This window comes from Corvus cornix, chromosome 3 (genome assembly GCF_000738735.6).
Source record: "Corvus cornix cornix isolate S_Up_H32 chromosome 3, ASM73873v5, whole genome shotgun sequence".
NCBI classification, from domain to species: Eukaryota; Metazoa; Chordata; class Aves; order Passeriformes; family Corvidae; genus Corvus; species Corvus cornix.
In genome coordinates, this window is record NC_047056.1 from 50,009,585 (window position 1) to 50,030,999 (window position 21,415).

A 21,415-nucleotide genomic window follows, 5' to 3' on the forward strand; every position below is an offset into this window, starting at 1 on the left:
TGTCCCCAAGACCCAAAAAAACAGCTACTTACTGGAAATCGAACTACAGTCACATCTGTCTTTGTGGCTTCAACAAGGAAGTCCATCCAGAAATCCACAAGTTCCTGTTTGGCCGTATGGTGTTCCGGAGTCAGTTTCTTAAAATGCTGATATATCAAAATAGTCTCTACAATAGACTTCAGGTACCTGTGACCATCCAAGCATACACAGACAGAAAACTCAATACAGCTTGTAAGCAGTAATGTCTCTGCTGTTAATCACAACTGAACTATTCACCATTGCAACACCAAGTAATATTTTGCTTCTCTAGGATTGCTTTCCATAATAACAATTCCCAATTAGAAACAGCTGCTAAATGAGGCAACTGAAATATAAAAGAGTCCTGGAACATTCCTTCCTGCACATATTCCTGATACCATATAATCCTAAACCACGAAAACATTACAAAATAACTAAATCCTCTACCTAAGGACCAAACTGAGCCTATTTCCAACTTGTTTCAGTAGTGACCTACTTAAAATAAAAACTCAGGTGAAAAGTCCACTAGTTTAACTTTCTACACTGTTCTATCTCCTATATTGTGTCTGCATAGGCAATTATTTAACACAGATTTCTAAAACATGATGCTTCTTGAACTGATTATCCTACAAAGATGACAACAGCTATGCTAAGCAGTCTTTCAGCATTGCTAGGGAAGGACAACAGCAGTGCTGAATGTTTTCCCTCAATGCAGTTCACCACTCTCTCTGTTGTTCTACTTTCTGGGGCTGATTTATGGGGCTTGTTGATAACATTGCTTTCTCTTCGCATTTTTGAAAAAAAAGGTTGTAAACATAAGCTCACGCAATTTTTATGAATACTACAGCAGTGAGCTATACATGCTAAAAGAAGATTTATCATTGCTATCACTTCATCACAATTAGGCTATTAATGGAAATGTTTGTTTCACCCTCAGAGGGTCTTTAGTGAATATTTCCATAGCTGTGCAATTTCTAATCTTCCTTCTTAGACCATCAGGATAGCTGGCCTAAGGTACTGTGTCTATTCCTATTTGCACCGAGTGGGCCCTGCTATAAAGCAGGCAACAGACTGGGAAGGAATTGCTCACAGGAGAAATTTTTCATGAAGCACAAATGAGTGAGCTGTATTTTCAGAGTTTAATCCACAGGCTTAAACCCCAAAGGCACTGGGGTACATAAAATCCTGACAACCAGGCATTCATAAACTCCAGAAAATTCTACCAGGAGACTTCCAGAGAATGCTATCCAGCTTCTTAGTAAAATATACACATAGTAAAAATGGAAAACCTTGCAAATAAATACACTGTAAATAGCATTTATGAAATCCATTTTGTCAGAAAATTAGAGTTTTTAATTTTGACAGTTTCTATGTTACGTCAACACAGAAGTTAAGCATTTCCATATTTTAGCATCTGTCTGATCACCTTCTGGAGACACACTCTATCCTTTATAAAAAGATAAGAATACATATGCTGTGATGTTCACTCTTATAATTAGCAGAGTGGCAACTTTTTTAGTCAGAAAGGAGTCTTGGTTCTCCCCAGCTAAGATGATCCCAGCCCTTAATGATTTGGTGACCAGTCCTTAAGTGCTGCCTATATCCAAAGCAGGTGTCAGGAACCTGCTGTCAGAGCACACATTTCTTGGCCTTTGCATAACAGATGTTGAATCTACAGGGTTGCCTTTAACCCTGGATTTATAACCTTACTGTTAATTGGACTTTGATTTGCAGTCTTCTCAATCACTACAAGATGCAGCTTGCACCATACAGCTCATTTGTATTCAGTTCCTAAAACAACTGGTATGTGCCATATCCTTAACAGTATTTAAAAGTACAGCCAGGCCTCTCCAGCTAAGCTGTCTTCATTCCCCAAAACCTTCAGGCTATTATGACTAAACTCACAACTGACTACCACTTCTCTTCAGCAATGTAGCTGCAAGCAACTCCTCCTTTCCCCTTTGCCCTCAGAAGGGCCTGAAGTCAATGGTGAATCTGCCCTTCTCACACATCAAATTAAAGACCCATATCAGATCTACCCTTGAATAAGGGCAAAAGGGGAAGAGAGTCCCTTCTCTGGATAAAAGTGCAGTACAATGCACACACAGCAAAATCTGTTAAAAAGCACAAAACACATCTCCTGACAGCTGAATACAGTGCCTAATGTGAAAGCTGAAGGAGTCCAATGTTTTAAAACATAGCAATGTACACGGCCTTGTTTATCACCTTACCATGCTGGTGCCTTTAGTTTAAACAGCTTTTCTGAAGCCTGGATCACTCTTATATGATCATTAGCCAACATACTGGCCCCCAAGAAAGATCCCACTTCCCAATAGCTTTGCAGTTTCTCCAAGCTCCCCTTTTTACCAAGCAGGCTGCTGATCTTTACTCCTGTAGCAAAGAGAATAACAAGTGACAAGAATTTGTATTAATGCAATTTTAAAATAACCATTTCCCTTATTCAAAATCTATTAATTGCTTGCATTACTATACCCTCTCCATTTTGATAAAATAAGATGGAAATCATACTTACCAGTTAATGTTATATGCCTTCCAAACACCCTAAGTGGTAGAATGCTTTTTTTCCCCACCCCCTCTTCCTATAGGCTTCTCAAGAAAGGAACTTTAAGACATCACTGTCAGGACAAGGCCACAGTCAGATTACCTATGTTCTTGCATGGACCTCATCTGTAAAGGTAAATTGGGGCCTTAGGCTACACAACATAGCTGCAAAAACTTAACAGATGCTGAATAAGGCACCTATTATGTTTTTTTCTGCTTTGTTTTTTTGACTTACAAGCCCCAAGCCCCAAACTTACCTTTATAGACAAGGTCCCATGCAGAAGGAACAGATGATCCACTGGGCTTCTTCCAGCAGTGATGTTCTTTTAACTGCCGCAAGTCCTACCCCAATGAAAGACATCTATTAATATTCGCAAGTCCCTCAGCAACTCAAGACTACGGAGAGCCTCAGGTTTTATTTTGACTTGCTAAGTTTGCTGAGAACTACAGGCTCCCCTGTGGCCTTCAGGATGAGTTTTAGTTCATATGAGCTGCTACATATAGCTAACATGAGATATGCTGCACCATCCCCTGCATAAAAAACAATTTGCAGCTTACACAACAAGCCTCTTCACTATTGTAGTCTTTAATTCACTTTTCCCACACTACTCCACTATGACAGTTTCCCTCCCACATCATCTTCCATTGTCCTTGATATTTGGGCTGAGTATTCAGAAGAAATTTCAATGCAACAGTTGATCTTGTTTTTTTCCTTAACCTTCCTTGAGTAGCTAGCAGACTAAACTTCATGGTGGGAGCAGCAATAAATATTATCAAAATAGGTATCGTTATATAAGCTACACTTCAGCCTACAAAGTTTATCTTGTTTTATCACATTGCTCACATTTTTATGACATCAAGTCAGGTAATAAAAGCTTTTAAAATGTGAAATTGTATCCAAGTGGCCTATAGTTTATTTCACATCTGTATTTCGCACTTTGTGCTTTCTTGCTAACAAGAAATTGCCATGCTTGAGTAATACACAGAACAAAATAGTACTTTAATCATAAACAACATTATTTGCTTGCTTCTTGGGAAATAAGTTTTTGTTATTCCTGAAGAGAAAAACAATGCCATAGATGTTACAAAGTATCTCTGATCTGCCTGAGAAATGTCGCAGTGTACATCACCTCCAGCAACTCCACAAGGTACCATGGTGACCATCTCTGCAAGGCTTTAAGACAGGGTGCTACACACATTCACGGTCAAAGAGACTGCTTGAAGGTGTATAGCTGCACTCATCAGTGGAGAACAGGGAGGGGGAATTTGTGCTGAAAGTGTTCAACTTTAGCTGGTTTCTAGAGAACAAAACCTGAATGCTATCCATAAAACACAGTAAATGGAAAAAATTAATCTCCCCCAGAACTTTAGAGTAACACTCCTCAGCAATATCTTCAAAGGCCACAGGGCTCTACTAGAATGTCTAAAGCATTTGCATGCATGTGATAGCAACACACAAGAAAAGACAGATACCTATTAACTTCCACTGGTTTTTAATGTGACCTCATCACAAGGGATGTAGGGAACTGGTATCACAAGGATACGTGGATCATTTCAGTTGGATGTGCCTCTGCTGAGAGGAAGGGGGAAGGGAGGAATTTAGCTGTGCACAGGGCCTTTGCTAAGCACTGAGCGATGGCACACACAGCTGCAGTGGCCACTGACCAGCTATCACAAGCTATTTGTCACAGCGAGCAGCAGCACCAGTCTCTGGTTCACAGGCAGACATGCTCTGCCATGGTTTACTGCACCTGCAGGAAGACACCCATCACAGCCCTTCTGTGCTCCAGACGTGGGAACAGAGCTAAAGGGAGGTACAAACTGAGGGTGTGGGTTTGATGAAAAGTACAACTCACATGGAGAGGGACTGGCATTACTGGCATGGCAGGGAGAGGTGTTCGTCAGGAGGGTAGGACTGGTGACAGCAACCATTTTGAGTCCCAGCTCAGTAAGGGAGACTTACAGGAAGATAGTGGGACAATGGATGGATGTGTAGCAGTTATGATACCTGAGGACACCGAGTTTAGGAATCATTACTGTTATGTAACTTGAATAAAATGGAAGTTTTACCCAAGTATTCTGTGAAGTGGATCCTATTACCTTAGAGAAGACAACATCACCCTCTCATCAAGTTCTTCTGAGAAAGGTGAAGTACTTGGTGCTAAAACTCACTGTGGTTTGCTGACCATCCTCTGCAAAGCTCATCTACAAAATTACTCATCCCTGAAAGGCAAGTTACTTATCCCTGAGATGCAGTTGCTGTGTGATGACATTAGCAATAGGTTCAAAAGACTGTAACTCCAATTTAAAGAACTTGTGGGGGAAGGATTGTTTTGGAAACTTGCAAAGTGAACCTTCAAGAATTTAATTCTGAATTTATGGTCTCCTTGTATAATTTCCCTTTTGTAAGTTTATTTTTATTTCACCATCTTTAAAAGATTCTTGAGAGTATAAGAAAATCCAGGCAAAGTCAAGACATTCTCTTCTTTCATGATAAACTTGGCATTCTCAAGGGGAGGGAAAAAAAGCAGCAGCTGAATTCCAGTATATTTTATCAAAAATATTTTGCCTTTAAAACAAATGAGCCAAAATAGAGGAACCATTAATGCCAGAAAAGCCATTGTTTTTATAACACCAAGAATATACCCACAGCTTGTGACAAAAATGAGATACACTAAGTAGATATTACCAGTTAGATATTACTATGAAGGCTTTATAAATAAACTGCTTTCCTTGCTCAAATATTGACAGAACAATTCACATTACGGGATCCTTTGTGTGTCAAAGTTGCACAGCCTGCAGAGATCATAACTGTCAATGCAGAAGACAGCATTTCTGTTCTGGTCTCAAAGTCCTTTGTATGGTTAAGAAAGCAATACTACCCAGAAAATAGAAGGAGGGTTTTTATTAATGCTCCATTTGCTCATTTAGTTGTGAACTATTATCTGACAAGTACAGGTAGGAACTTTTAGAAGGCAAATTTTCTGATCTGATGCAGATTGGTAAAACTTCTCTTGGATTTATTCTTACTTTTACTGGAGTTATTCCAATATTGCCAATGTAATCAGATATGCATCTCCTAATTGCAATCTCATGCACCCTCTGAAGAACTGTTAATGACTACATCCTTCCTTACACCTTTCCCAGCCTAGCAATATAATTTCCATATAACCTCATCTGAACTTGACCAGTTTGTTCTTGCTTCTCTCCTAATCCCCTACCAGAAAGCAGAACTTCTCTAATTTCTGTGTACTACAGATAATGCTGTGGGTGGACACCAAACAGAAAGCACTGCCTGGCAAATCTAACTCCTGCTGAAAAACAGTCTTGTACACAGAGCTCTAAACAAGAGATGACATCAAAAGAATTAGACACATGTAAGAGATACTTAGGAACAGGAAAAAATCAAAACATTTTCCCACACAACCTCTGCGATTTTGCCTGATTTTGTTTAAAACATTAACCCTAGACAAAGAAAATACTAAATTATCCTCAGAATCCAGCACAACTCAAGCCATCTGAAAAACTTTGTACAAAGACAATTGTAAGGTCTTGCACCTGGGAAAACATAATCCAGGAGTGCAGCACAGGCTGGGATCTACTCCACTAGGGAGCAGCTCTGTGGAAAGGGATCTGGTGGTCCTGAGAAACAAGCAGCTGAATATGAGTGAACAGTGTGCTTCTTCAGCAAAGAAACCCAGTGGGGTGTTGGGATGTATCAACAAGGGCATCAATAGCAGAGATAAAGAAGCCATTATCCCACTCTATTCAGTGCTTGCCAGGGCAGTCCTGGAATAATGTGTTCAGTTTTGGTTCTCACTATACACAAAAGATGTGGACAGGCTGGAGAGGGTCCAGAGAATGTCCACAAAGATGAACAAAGGACTGGAAGCCTGCCATATGAGGAAAAGCTGGGTTTGTTCAGCCTTGAGGAGCAGGCTTAGGGGAGCGTTATCACCATCCAGTGTGTAAAGGGTGGCTACAAAGAAGATGGAGACTCCCTTCTGACAAGAAGTCACATGGAAAAAATGAAGGGTGATAGGTGCAAGTTACTGCTGGAGACTTTCCAATTGGGCATAAGATGAAAATTTTTCAAAATTTGAAGAATCAGCCCTTGGAATCATCTCCCAGGGAAGCAGTGGATTGCTGATACTGGACACATATAAGGTGCAGCTGGGCAGGGTCCTGGGCCATCCTGTCTAGACTGTGCCTTTGCAAAGAAAGTTTGTAGCAGATGATCCTTGAGGTACCTTCCAACCTGGTATTCCATTCCATGACTCTATGAATAGTGACCACAGTCTTATCAACAAGAAATAAACGACCAATGACACACACAAGGTCTATACCATAAATGTATTTGAAAACGTGTTTCAACATAGCTGAGTCAGTCTGAAACTAAAAGTATTTTGACAATATTCCCTGTAACAAAAAAGAAAGATGGACACCAGTAGCTAACAGGAAGGGTTGCTATATCAAGGGTTTCCAGCAGATACTAACTAAATGTTAACATAAGGCAGGCAAACAAAAAACCAAACCACCTAAGGAACAGGATACTTCTGCACTAAATAATTCATCAGCTGGGGATGTAACCTTATGTAATAATGAACACTAATTTCTGTAATGTTCTCGATACAAACAATAGGGAAAACAGCACTGGATGAACTCATAAGAAGATGATACCAAAAAAATAGCACACATTTCATTAGTGAAATTAATTTGTACAAATCTAGTTGGCTGTAGCCTATACACAATTGAGAAGTTTCTTTAAAACTGAAAGGATTCAAATTAAACTACACAAAAAATATAGCCCAGCTCCATTAAACTATCTGGTTTAAACTTAGGCCAGCTAAGTGAGTATTTGTAAATGCTATGTAATATGTAGAACATATATTTTTACCTCCTACTCTGGCACAAGAATTCAAATTTCAGCATAGGATGACCAGGTTTCCCAGGGAAGTGAATGCCCCTTTGTTGGAAGTGTCCAGGGTCAGTCTGAGCAACCTGATCTAGAGAAAGATGTCTCTGCCCACAGAAGGGGCTTGGACTACATGGTCTTTAAAAGGTCCCTCCAACCCACACCACTGTTATCCTATGATTCTATGAATAGAATTGAACATGAACATATAACATTGAGAAACTTTTAAGAATCCATCAGAACAGAAAGATTCTTCTCTCAACCCAACCCAAGCTCAAGTCAAGTGCATTTTCCTCAGTCTTAGGATGGACTTCCTGTCCATATTCCCTACAGTGGTTTGTGTGTGTTTGTTTTAAAGAGTGCTTAGCTGGAACTGGATTCCCACTTCAGGCATTCCTGTTTCACACAAATGATGCCTTTACAAAGAAACCTAGTTTTTACTGAACTCCGGTAACCATTTAAGACCTTGACACTGAAACCAGGTCTTCATGACAGCACTCACCTGCAGTCAGGTGGGATCAGCAGTGGTGTGAGAGAGCAACTTAAATATTCACATCAAAGCTTTCATATACAACCATCAGATTTTCCCCTGTAACAGTGGGTGGTAGTGTACTTTCGCTATGTGAACGTGATTTCACCAAGAATTTGCAAGTTATAATTACCAACTTTCCGCAGCTCAAAAGAAGTATCAAAGCAATGTCCAGCTGCCAGGAGGAGTACTGCATAGTTAATTCCTGCTGGTAACGTTGGCTCTGACTCAAATGCCTTCTTGAACCTAGAAAAATAAACATTCAAGTTTACTTTCTAAATAATGCAATCTAGTTCGGGCATCATTACAGTTTTAGGTACTTTAAGAGCTTATCTGCTGTTTACACAGCAAGAATCCATGGAAGCAAAAATATTTTACTGTTTTCCACACATTCTTTGTGGTTATTTTTAGGAGTCTGTTATGTATACATCCTCCTCCCATTTCCTTTCCCCCCACACAACAAGCACAGACCCTAGTCATCCATCCCAGTAAAGTTACAGTACCTTACAATATTTTCCTTCAGATCAAATAAAACAGAGTAATACTATCAGTTTGTAAAAGACCTGTTTCACAGTTATATTTATTAATAAGCTCATTAATTTAATCTTTCATATATGAATTTTCATTGACTTGAAACCTCAGATTCTATTGTGGATCTGCTACAACAGCACACAGGGATATCAAAATGCATAAGCACAGAAGCAAGTGATACAAGAATACACCTCACATTTAGCTGTGATTTCAGCTACTCCAAATTTTATTCTTTACTGTCTTATTGACACTGTCCTTATAAATCTACTCACACAAGGAAGAACTATACTGTATTTCATTCTCCTCAAGAGGAACTGAGCAATCAAGAGAAATGTCAGAGGCATTCACCTGGCCTCAATCTTGTCTTAGAAGAACTGGAGGTGCTTCAAACAAACACAGCACACACTATCCTCATGCTAGCAATGCAAGTAGTTGTGACAACAGCAACAGCACATCTACAATGCTTTAAACTTATCCTTCAGAATAAGAATACCTTTGGTTGCATGTATATACACACATATTAACACCTACATAGGTAGGAGGTAAAGACTACTATTGTACATGAGTTAAGGAGCACAGGAGATTCAGTCAACACAACTCACTACAGTAAAAGCAAGGGAGTTTAAAATAACTTTCTAAAGGATGAGAAAAATACAGACAAATGGAATACACTACAAAAATAATTAAACAGGTTGTGAGATTAGTATATAAGGAAGGAAAGAAAAACAATCTACGCAAAACCTAAGGATTTGGCTTCTAGACCACACTTTGACATGCAAGCAAAGCTAAGGCATTTTGATCTCACCAGGCCAAAAAGATGGCTGGCTTTAAATTTGTTTGTTTGTTGTTTTTTTCTGCTCTAATGATTCATGACTTTGCATCCTTTAACATAAGCTCTGCTCTCTAAAACTGTAAGACAGGCTTCTCTTAGCCTGTATACATATGTATATACATATATACATATGTCAAAAGTATACATATATAAACTTTTTATACTCCAGTTGCCCACCTCCAAAGAACTTAATCATTAGACAAGTATTTAGTCCTCTAAAAAAAAAAAGCAAGAGAAGCAGAGAGTACCAGATATTTTTCTTTCATCATCTGCAATTTCCTCTCATACTGCGAGTTACAACAAAGTGAGGAAGAAAGTACATACAAAATACTTTTGTCTCACTTAAAAAACCCCAACCAACACACACACACACACACACACAAACCACCATAAAAACCCCCATAAAAATCTGCCAACCAAACAGGACAACACTCTCACTAATTCTAAGTATATACATCTAAGAGAAGCCCTCGAGCTAGCATTGTCTGCTTGGAGACATAGTGATGCTGGGAACTGGACTACCTTTTTTGCCCTAGAGATCTTCCATGCTGTAATTCTCATGCAATAGGAAAAGGAGAGAGCAAATATTGACAGAAGAAGAAGAAAAAACCTTGGAAATTAGTGTTTTTGTTCCAATACAGGAGAGACTGTACTTTTGGAAAAATGTTGCAGTTGCTGACATTTGAGAAAATGTTGCAGTGCAGACACTGAATTAGGGAGGTAGCAGTGAAAAGATATGAATAAAGACTTGGTAGCTTTGGTAAGTCTGATTCACACTGTCAGTGTGAAACAAGAAAGTGACAGTTAATAATTACTCTTCCATCTGTTCTCTTGTATTTATATGAAAGATATCTTTTATTCTGCTTTCTAATTGTCAGAAAAGCACATTGTTGCTCGTTTTTTTTTTTTTAATTGGAATAGACCAAAGTACCTTGACATCACTAGTTGTTGCAAAGCCAATGCTTTGGTTCTGCTGCCAAATTCTCATTATCTTGTTCAATTCACCATACTTCTCTTACATCCTCATTTCTCTAAGACTGAGATAATAACCTTTATCTCAACATAACATAGCACTTCCATGGAGGCATTGTTCCTGCACACACCTTGTGCTGTTGTGGCCTGCTGTAGCACTAGAGTAGGCCTGCTCCTTTCTAAGAGCTTTTCACTGAGTTATGAGTCAACCTTTCAGCATGTCAAGCCTGCTGCATGACTAACACTAGAAACTCAAATCAATATCCAGTATAAAGTACAAACCAAAAGCAACTGGCCCATCCGGTACAGCTTCCGGCCAAACTCCAGCTTGACTCAACAGAGATCACCTTGTTCTGTGGCAGCAGGTGCACAGAGCATTCTGTCTTGGGTCTCACTTGCCAGAGACTTCAGGGATTATTTAGGGGCTGGCTGACCAGCATCCTACCCTGTGCAGGAGCTATCAGCCTCTGTCCTTTCCTAAACTGGAATGCCTGCAATCACTTCCCATCATCAGAGCTATGATTATCATGACTGCTAAGATGCATCTATTCAAAGTGTGTTAAAATGGCTACATGAACTCACCACTGTTACAGGTATAATCATTCTTAGGTCAATTATGTTTGACAACATCAAAGTTTATCTGTTCCTAAGGCACTATGAACAAGGAGAAAGCAAGATGTACAATAGCAAAAGTAATTAGTATTTCATTTAGCCTGTAATAATGCCTAAAATTTGTATACAGAACTACAGTTTTCCTTTTTATCTTGTTCATAACATCAGCAAAATAGAGTGTGTACAAAAGACCCCTAAAAGTTTTTTATAGGCTTTGAGCCTTACAGGAAATGAAACTTTTCTTTAAACCAAAATTATGCTAGGAGGGATGACAATAATATTTCACATTCCTGTTATTTCAACATCTTTTAAAAAGTCCAGTAAAAATTGCAAAATTGTTAAGCATGACCAGAAGTCATAAACTGCATTTGTATTCTGAGGCCATAAACAGTAAACAATCTTATCTTATCTTTTACAAGAGACAGTTCTAAGCTGAAGTTTACTGAAAACAAGTGATAAATGAAAAAGGAAGAAGAAAGCTTTCCATTTTAAGCATTTACTTCAACGGGCAGCTGATGAGCACAAGACCAGAGCTAAGATGTGATATGCAGGACACATATACGCAGATTGTCTGTATCCTCATCTGAATGCAGAGGAGCAGCTCATCCTGACAGAAGTCTAGGATGACATCCCATGCCTTCATTTTTTAACCTCTTCCACATAACAGTGTTTTACCGCATGTCAAAAGCGCTTTAAAAACCAATATTCTTGTCTCTAAAATGAGGATAAGAATTTATCTATTATTGACTAGTCCATTGTGTGCTTCTTTGACTACTGATGCTACTGTAGTCCACTGCTACATGCACGTACTATACAGTGAGGCTGGCGTGATAAAACTTTTGTCAGCATAAGTTTGGAACAGTCATGTTGCTTGTGAGTTAAACCTCAGCACCTCTAAGCCTACCTAGCTAGTATCTATCAGATTCCAGACATGCAAATCAATTCATGACTGGTTACTCTCCAGCCCAGATTCCTAAAAATAATTCACTAAACAGGAGACATCATATTTGGGAAAACTGAGTAAAATACACTCTGATGAGATACCCAAATTTCGAGTCTCTGAGGCACTTCAAGAACTTTGCAGAATGAGATGTGTGAACAACATAAATCTCTCATTCTCAACAAATATGCAAGGAAGTTTAGAAGATTCAGTCTATCCCCTAAGGATGCCAAATATTTGGGAAGAAAAACTGTTTAAATATATTCTTGTTTGAGGAATATTTTACTAAAGCTAACAAAAGAACATAGACCAGGACAACAGTACTCACCAGAATGTTCCTTTGTCTCTGCTTTCTGTATCTATGAACCCAGATTCCAAAAACATGTCCTTGTAAATTCGACCAACCAGACAGTACATATCTGAAGCTACTTGGTCTTCCTGTTCTACAAGGGGAATCATAATTTCTAGAGCTTTCTGTCTGTCTCCAGGCAGATTTCGCCTGTTGAAAATAAAAGTTTTGATTAAAAAACAATAAAGTTAAGAAGAAATACTTTTTCATGACCATATTTTAATACAGACATATGACTTCATCCATGTAAAATTATTGATAGACAAAATGGACTATATTATGTATACACACTTACCCCCTACTTCTTTTTTTTTTTTTTTGTCTTTTCTTTATATCACAGGAAACCTTTATAAAAGCCCCCAAACATAATTTCTCTCTCTCGTGAAGCATCAGCTAGAGCAAAGCACTGAAAATAGCACCAAAGCCTCCAGGGAAATTCTTAGAAGGATCATGTGATGCTTCCTTATAAAATGGAAAAATATGAACCTTGATTTCACATCTAGTATATCTTTAATTGTAATTCATGCTCTAAAGGAAAAAAGATTCAATCTCATGTTTGTGATTTTACTTTTTATATACATTTTGACTGTGAAGCAAAAAGCCCAAAAAGCACAAACTAGATTGAACTCCCATGATAGGGATGGTTTAGGAGTAAAGCCAATAAGGCAATATTAAAAGAAGTACTTCAGACAAATAAACCACGTAATTGCAAGCATTCGACACTTCCTGGTGAGTCATAGTTTTGATACATACATCATTCAGTATCAAAAGTTTAGAATTTTAATGTGCTTGTGTACTGAGCAAACAAGTTACTCCCTTTTCAACACTTCCAAATCTTGTATCGACTATCACTAATCCAGATTAATGAATTTAATGAGAACAAAACCAGTACGGAAAATAATGTTTTGCAACATGGATTATTTACACTTAGCTGGTCTTCAGAGCCAGAGGTCCCTACTTTTATTTCTGTTTACTTTTCCATCATCAATGCCCTCACACTTTCTTGATTTAGGTCAGACTAATCCTGACTAATTGAGCTGCTCCATCCTTCCGTACTAGTGACCTGGATTAGAAGCAAGAGACACATTTTTTTCACAGCAAAGATTCAGAAGTGCAGAGTATTCCACACCTGCTTTAGCTCACAAAATATCCTCTATAGTCCCAGTTAGGAGAAAGTTAGAATTAGCCAAAGTAATTCCTTCTTGGCACACCAAAGCATGAATGTTTTCATGGCTGTCATGGCTTCTAGTTTAATGGTCAGCCTGGAGAAGAGAGGAATAGGAAAATCTCATCTGGACTCCTCTGGAGCTACTGTGTAATCTTTTGTCAGATACTCTCACAGGCAACATCTTAGAGTCACAGAAACAGTGAATTATAAGGGTATGCCTGAAAAGATGATGCTGCAGTTTTCCAGGTTTTTAGTGCCTCAATGAACTAGTCCTGTTTCCAAAGGTGACTTTGTTTCAGAAAACCATGTCCTTGAGGTCTAAACAACATGCTAAAACTCCAACACCTAGTGACCCTTGTGAAGGCTCTGTAGAAGTGGCAGATACATGCTGGATTATTTAATCTGCAAAACTTTACATATTAATGTCAAATGGGAAACAAAAAGGGCAGAATATTTATATCTTCATATACCTGGTATAAAGGCACAAAAAAGGACCTGGACATTTTATTCAGACACAAAAAAAAAAAAAAGTCAGACAGCTGTTTTTATTTTTTGTTTTCTTTTTATTTTCTTTCAAAACCAGGTTTATTTTTTCAAGTAATTACTTGCAACACGTTTTAACATCACTTTCACATAATATGCAGTTCCAAGACTCCTCGGTGAACTTGAACTACAAAATTCAAATCTGTGAGAAGCAGAACCATCTGTAGACGTTTTCTATACTTGAGAATTTCAATACCCGCTGACACCTGGTCTACTCCTCTAAAAGTCAACAGCAAAATGTTCATTGTGATAACAGCACGGGAGCAGAGAACATCTGTAATTTCTTCTGAAAAAGCTCCCCTTTTAGTCTCTTGCCTAAATGCCAGTATCCTAGAAAGAAAATCTAGGCTTGGCTTTTATTTAATACATGGAAGCAGTGTATGTTGCTCCATGTATCACATTTTGTCCATGTTATCAGAGAACATGGAAATTAGTTTATCACTGTAATACAATAAAATCTTCTGATGGACTTTTGATGAAAGGTCTGGTTCTGTCTCCTAACATTACCAGAACTAAGACTAAAATGAGATGATGTCTTTGCTAGCACAAATGATGCAGCACTGTCACTCACACAGCAATGTTAAAAGTGTATTTTTCAGAAGGAAAATAGTTAGGTATTTATTTACTCTAATTTAGGTACTGAAACAAAAAATAATGCAAACCTATGGAAAGATAAATCAAACATGCTAAAGGAAAAGGAATGAAATTTGATAGTACGAGATAAAAAGAAGCTTAGATTTATCACAAAGCTCAGAGTCCCCAAAGCTGCTTCAGTCAAAATCATGGGACTGTGCATAAAGATTCCAGTAGGGAACCTCACACAGGATTACTCATGCCTTATGAAGTTTGAAGTTTTGATTTCCTGTTCCACAGAAGAAGGAAGGGTAGATTCTTACCTGTTTAGCGCAAATGCATAATGCAACCTCACATGGTGGTGGGAAGCCAAGTCAAAAGTGGGCAGTTTCTCTAAAGTTTTCACCAATTTCACAATGGAATCATAATCCTTCCAAAAAGAAAGGAATAATACAGTTTTAAGTGGCTGTACTGAGGTATGCCTATAAAAACTCCTCTTCAACCTAAGCAGGTATTATTTCGTACTAAGAAGTATTTTCAGTCCATTGTAAGTTTTATGGATTTTAGTTCCTTCAGTCTCAAACTGTAAATAGCCTAGCACTAATCAGAAATGGGAATATGCACAGTATTTAGCAGGGAAGCACAATTTGGTCTCCTGTGCTGCTTCAACAAGGTTCTGTGGAAATTTTCATACATCTGTTTCATGATTAAAGTTAGCTTCAGGAGTTGAACACATAGCAGTGTTCATATTGTGCAGACATTACAAAACTAACTGCATCTGAATTAAGACATCCCAAAACTTTGAAGCAGGCATGAGCCATGAAAACAAAATAAAAGACTCTTGAATACCACAGTTTTTAAAGTAGCTTACTCACTGACATATTTAAAAAACAAAAAATAAAAAATCAAACTCAAACCACTTCATAATGTTTAAGAAGTGACAGTTGAAATTAACAAAGTAAAACATTACTATCATCATTCCAAAAGCTGAAATGCATATGAACTATTTATGTTTCCATAAGAAATGTCACAAGCTTTGGTGACAAAGAACACATTTGCCTATCAGTTATAGAATGCTACCATAGCCTTTAACTACAGGCTGTTCATCACACAGCAATGCTGAGACGGAGAAGAGTTATTATATGTCATGTACTTTTTAGGTAATGTTAGAAAACCCTTTTCTGCTACAGAAAGGCAAACAGTGAAACTACAAAACAAAATAAAAACATCAGAGAAGACACCATTTTTACTACAGTGCTTTGTCCACACAGTTTGTTAAAAAAAATCCGTGCAAAATACACTAAAAATTTCTGTGAGAATGTAATTTAATTTACTACTCTTAGTAGTGCGCAAAACTCTTACCTGAATGTCTCTGTAGGACAGCAGCAAGTTTATTACAATGTCAGCAGACAAGACTTCAACGTTATCTACTCGCTGTCGAATCCTTGCCAGCTCTGCTGCAAGCTCTTTGCCCGTGTAAAGTGTCCGGGCCTTCCTGATGTCATTCAGAATGGATTCCCGGAAATACTGGCTGGAGAGGAACAACTTTGCATCAGCAACTGGGGACAGGTCCCTTGCACTTGTTTTTCTGGCCCCACAGCTCTCCCACAATGTGTATGCAGAACACGTATCGATAAAGCAGTATCAATAAAGAGATTTGGTCAAGCTAAACTATTAATTATCAGTTTGTCTGAACAGAGGCAAAAGAGCCTGAAATTTATCTTGCGAGCTGGAGTATTTGCATTTTACATGAGTGTACAAGACGACAACTCACCTCGAACTGGCCTGGGCCACCTTCAAGAGCTGAATAAATCGATCCACTAGAGGTAAGCATATAGGCCCAAGCAGAGACTCAAAACCAGGCGGCATCAGCTCTGTGAGTCCCTTCACGAAGCTGCTATCACAGCAGTACACCTTGTTATGTGGAGTTATCATATAAGGAACAAATATGTAGTTCCCAGTGCACATCTGCAGGGAAACAAGGTGCAATATTTAGGGCAGTTATGGCTTGACAAGCCAAAGTATGAAACAACTGTATCTACTACCTGCAGATTTCCACCTGTAAAGTCACAGGGAGACCTGCTGCTTACTTCAGCAAGATTAAGTTTTGACTCATAAATTCAGTTTTCACGTCACATATGATATACACTTGAAATGTATGCTTTCAGATTTCTGATCTGCTTCCTGTAAAATAAGTCTTTTCAGAAGTATCAAGCTGACCTTAAAATTGTAATTGGCTCAAAAGTGAAACAATTCTCAGGGCACACCCATGTCACCCTGAAAAGGCAGATGGAATCAAAATAAGCTGACGTACAGTCTTTTCAAGGTGACAGATGATCAAAAGAGAGCAGTACAGTTAGGCTCACAGACATTGGAAACAGTAACACAATCTAGTTGCCTCACGACAGGAAAACCATAGAGAAAACTAATCCTCACACGAACTGCAAAATGACTCAAACAGTTTAGCATTCAAAAGCAAATGAAATTCTCTACTATGTAGAAAATACTCGTCAATGGGACTTAAAATCATACATAGTTCAGAATAATCACTTACAGAACACTTTAGCATTGCTAAACTGCATTGATTTTTATATATCAGTGTATGACAGATAGTTTGCAAAGAAAAAGGAAAAATTAGGTGTCTTCTGAGGAAGAGGGAGGCAAGATGTCTGCTGACTGTGGTATGTGCGTGAGCACAGATTTATGTACAGAGAAAGTTGCTGAATATTTGTGGTTTAAAGAGTCTTAACTATGAGACAGAATATCAACAAAATTGGGAGGAGTTCCTCCATTCAACTCTCAGAGCTCAGACTTCATTACTGAAGTGCCCAGCAGCCCAATAACAAAAGCCTTAAGGTAGCAATTCTTGAGACTCATCATTTTGGTACCCCTAAAATACTTCCAAGGTTAATTACTTTCTGGTCAGCTGCTTCTGCTCTCCCAGAAGTCAATACAACAATGCAGGCATCACTTTAGAGATGCCCCTGCTTTGCTGAGCTCCACACATTGAGAGGGCAGTGACTGAATAGTTTTTGAATGCACAATACCAGCCATGTGACTAAAACATGCATTTTAACAGGCGTTATTAGATTTTTAAAGCGTGGAAGGATTGAGGTACTCAAGTCTGCAAAATGTATGTGTACAGATATGTCAGTAAACACGTTCGTGTACAAATCAGAGACTGGCTATGAAGAGTACAGGAATTATTTTTTAATTACACCCAACACACTATGAAATTGTAAGACCTCAATATAAAGGCAATCCCACTGCAACTTCTGAGGGGTATCAACGGACTCTGTAAAATCTAAAAATAATTGGTGTAGACATTTACATGAGGTCAATTGAGTTCAACTAACACAGAAGTTGTTTGGAGATTATTGCATACAGTGCCTCGCATAAGGGTTAGTTGTCTTCTTTTCCCAACCATTGAAAACTACTGCTGCTGAAAAGCTAGGGAGTATTTTTCTCTATGTGACTGCAGCAATTCCAAAGGAAAGTTGAGAACTGGGAAGCATATGACAATTTTCTTAACAAGTAACTAAGGAGTGGGATGCCAGAACCCCAACTGGTTGTCTGTGCAACACAAAAGTGAATGGATACTTCTATTCAAGAATATCCTAGCATGTAAGGCAATCACATGCTTTCAACAGTGAATGGATGAACTTTTTACCCTGCTAAAATCTAATGAGCCCCACAGTCAAAGGCAGAAGGAAAATTATGAATTTGCTGGAACTGGTTTCAGCAATTACAAGAGATGGGTATATAGTGACTGGCCTAAGAGCCACTATTACGCATAGGCAGACTATTCTCCAACTTTCCTTTTCTAGATAAAGGAGAAAAGGGTTGGGACGTCAAGAGTCACAAAAAAGGGTGAAGTAGCTATAGATATCTGGAGGCAAGAATTTTACTTCCTAATGTTTATTCAGTGCATTAAAAATAAATTCAAGACTGTTTGCAGGAAGACGTTCTCAGACCTCTGGCACAATGTTCCAATGCTCAGGTCTTAAATAAAAATCAACTCTGAAAAAGAATGTTCCCATCTTTTGAAATTCACAGAACCCAAGGTTCACCCTTGCAAAATTTTTAATTCTACCAGGAGGAAAACTGCTCTTCCTGCAGATGACAAGTGCTCGAGTCCATGACTGAGCATGAGCTCTTAGAAACCCATCCTGAGTGCACCGTCTGTAGGGAGTACGTATCTATTTGAGAGAAACAAGAGAGCCAGCAATATATGCATTCTTCCTGTTAGTTGAGGCGGGGAAAAGAAAAGCTGGTTATAATATAGAGCCCAGTATAGAAGACATGCAGACCCAACAGTCTTTGGAAGCAATGGACAGGGAAGAACTTAAAAGTTAAAGACAGGAGAAAACACTGTAGAAAGAAAAGAGAAAAGAATAAATCAATTTACAGTTGTTCAGAGGGCCCCCAGGGATCTCAGGGAATTGTCTCAAGGTAGAATTTCATCCTGAAATTCAGTAGCAAGCAGTGTGAGAACACAGTGGCCTTTCCCTCAGCCAGGGCATTACTTTGGTTCTTAACTTAACCTAGATAGTTATCTTTTGTGGGAGCTCTGTACCTCTGAAACCTGTCAAATTCAGCTGAAGTTCATCAGACAGACAAACAGGCAGATACAGAGCAAATGTGGATGATGAAAAACCAGTACAAGCTCTTAAGTTTCATTTCCTTAGGAAATACACTTTAAAAAAAAAAAGTAGAAAGAGCACAGATGCAATAAAGCTAAGAAACTCTGACCTCAATTTCACTTCCCTAGCTAATGAGTACAGCAGGTAGATATTTAACAGCTAAACAAAGGCAGACATGCAGTAGCTCTAGCGTCAAAAGAAAAAAAAAAGAAAATAATCAAAAGATATATATTATTTACTAAAGGTGGTGGAAGAAAGATAACAGTGATGGTGAGACTGCTTTTGTATAACAAAGTCTATAGTCCCCTCCTGTGGAGAAACATATTGTGTCACTGTCACAAACCCTAATTGCAAAGAGCCCAACTCTAACTGCATTTGGGCTGTGATTAGGGTGGGAGCCCAAGAGGACCAAGCTGTGTGGGAAGCAGTTGTGGAGCTATTCTAAATGTCAGACAACTCTCAATCATTTTCCCCAAAGCAGAGTGTGTGCTTTCCTCATTTCCAGGTGATGCAACCTGTCTCAGTAACTTATATCTTATCTTTCTCATCTTTTTTTGTCAAAGTATAATCTACACTAACTTAAGTCAGAAAGGATCAGGTGGTTTTTCTGACACACACTTCCCATCTGCTCACACATTGCTTTACATTTTGACTTAGTGCATATTACTAGACTTGGAAGTTTAAATATATTTAATTTATTCTATTAAAATCTACCCTGTAACACTCCATTCCAACTCTGATCCCACAAAATCTGGTATTTTTTCTAACCCTGACTTCACTCCATATTCTAAGTTTGTTAAGTACACAAGACAAAATTGTTTTACTTTGATCCATTCTTGTGACTCACCACATCATTTATAATGAAAGTAACAGAAATGAACCTTTCAATAAAACCAGGATATTTTTGAAGGAGTAGCACCTTAAATAAAATTGTAATATTCTGTTATGTCAATACCACTTAAAAAAATGCTTTGAATACAGGGGCTTCAAAGGTGGGTGGGAATAGACCCCTCAATCAAGAAGAGGTGCTGCAAGTTCCATTTTGCAATCCTCCTTCTTTATAAAGCCCTCATTATTTAAGGTTCAAAAGCTCAAATTACACTAGTCAAAGTTACAAAGGGACTGCAGGGCACCTGAGTGGTATGTTGAAAGGCATTACTGAAAACACCCGGGGCTGGGAAGGTGTGCATACAGAGAGTTGATGACAGTTACTGTGGTTCAGACTGATGCATGAGAACTCGGGACATTAGACAGGTAATCCTGGCCTAAGCTCTCAGATCAGATGAACTACTTTTATCTGGGAAATACAAACATACATATCTTTGAAGGCCTTGGGCCACCACACTCAGTACCTGGCAACATCAGGTCATTTTCTGACAGACTGTCCATGTCAGCCCATTTCCTCCCATCAGTCAGACTAATCAGAAGGCAGAAGTGCTGGTTGGTGCCAGCTGTACACATAAACGCTTGCAATTAAGTGACAGAATCTGTAATTAATTTTTGCAAATTTTTTAATTGTTCTGTATTTTTCTAATGTCCCTTCCTCAATTACTGAAGACAAGTCTAACAATTCCAAAGTGTGAGTAATTTCAGTTAAATACAGATGTAAGATCATTCTTAATAGCTCTATAATTACAGAAATTAAGACAAGGCTGCTTCTAGTTAGACCTAGTGGTCACTGGAGCATTAACCACCTCTTTCTTTTTCAATATCCTTTCTCAGCTTCTGAGAGAAATTAATATAGCACCTATTTGTATTCAAGAGATAATAAAAATTAATAGGGTATACTTACTTAGGCATTACTTACTTAATGCTCACAGTAAGAATATAAACCAGCCCTTCTTTCAATATCCCTCTCTTCTATAGAACTCCTACTTGTGAAAAGGGCAGCTTTTTGAGACTTGAATGGGGAGACCACATCTTAGAAAGAAATATCATGAAAATAAGATAAACACTATTCTCTCCCTCAAAAATTAATCTGATGTAATACAAAAGATCTTCTTCTGAAAGTTGCACAGATTAAAAAGACATGGTGCTAAAGACAAAGGAACATTTGAGTTCTAGCCAATTAATTCTTGTATCTTGACTTTTTCTTCAAAAAGAAGGGAAAAACTCTGAAAAATCCCAGGGAGTCAGTGATGCACAGTCCTTTCAATTCCCTAAGGCTCTATACTAACACTGCTCTGCTGGGATCATTTAACAGTCAACTATCCACAAACAGGAAAACT

At 38.3% G+C, this 21,415-nt stretch overlaps 1 protein-coding gene across 1 annotated transcript in view; it reads right to left on the bottom strand.

Moving 5' to 3' along the window:
- The window catches only part of MAP3K5 (mitogen-activated protein kinase kinase kinase 5), a 100,366-nt gene that overhangs the window by 41,764 nt on the left and 37,187 nt on the right, over nucleotides 1–21,415 (bottom strand). Inside the window, exons 4-10 of the mRNA XM_039567934.1 lie at nucleotides 16,319–16,512; nucleotides 15,907–16,075; nucleotides 14,868–14,974; nucleotides 12,240–12,410; nucleotides 8,158–8,270; nucleotides 2,250–2,409; nucleotides 33–186 (exon numbers count right to left, since the gene is read on the bottom strand). Of these exons, the coding sequence (XP_039423868.1) occupies nucleotides 33–186; nucleotides 2,250–2,409; nucleotides 8,158–8,270; nucleotides 12,240–12,410; nucleotides 14,868–14,974; nucleotides 15,907–16,075; nucleotides 16,319–16,512 (1,068 nt within the window). The remainder of the gene's footprint in view (nucleotides 1–32; nucleotides 187–2,249; nucleotides 2,410–8,157; nucleotides 8,271–12,239; nucleotides 12,411–14,867; nucleotides 14,975–15,906; nucleotides 16,076–16,318; nucleotides 16,513–21,415) is intronic.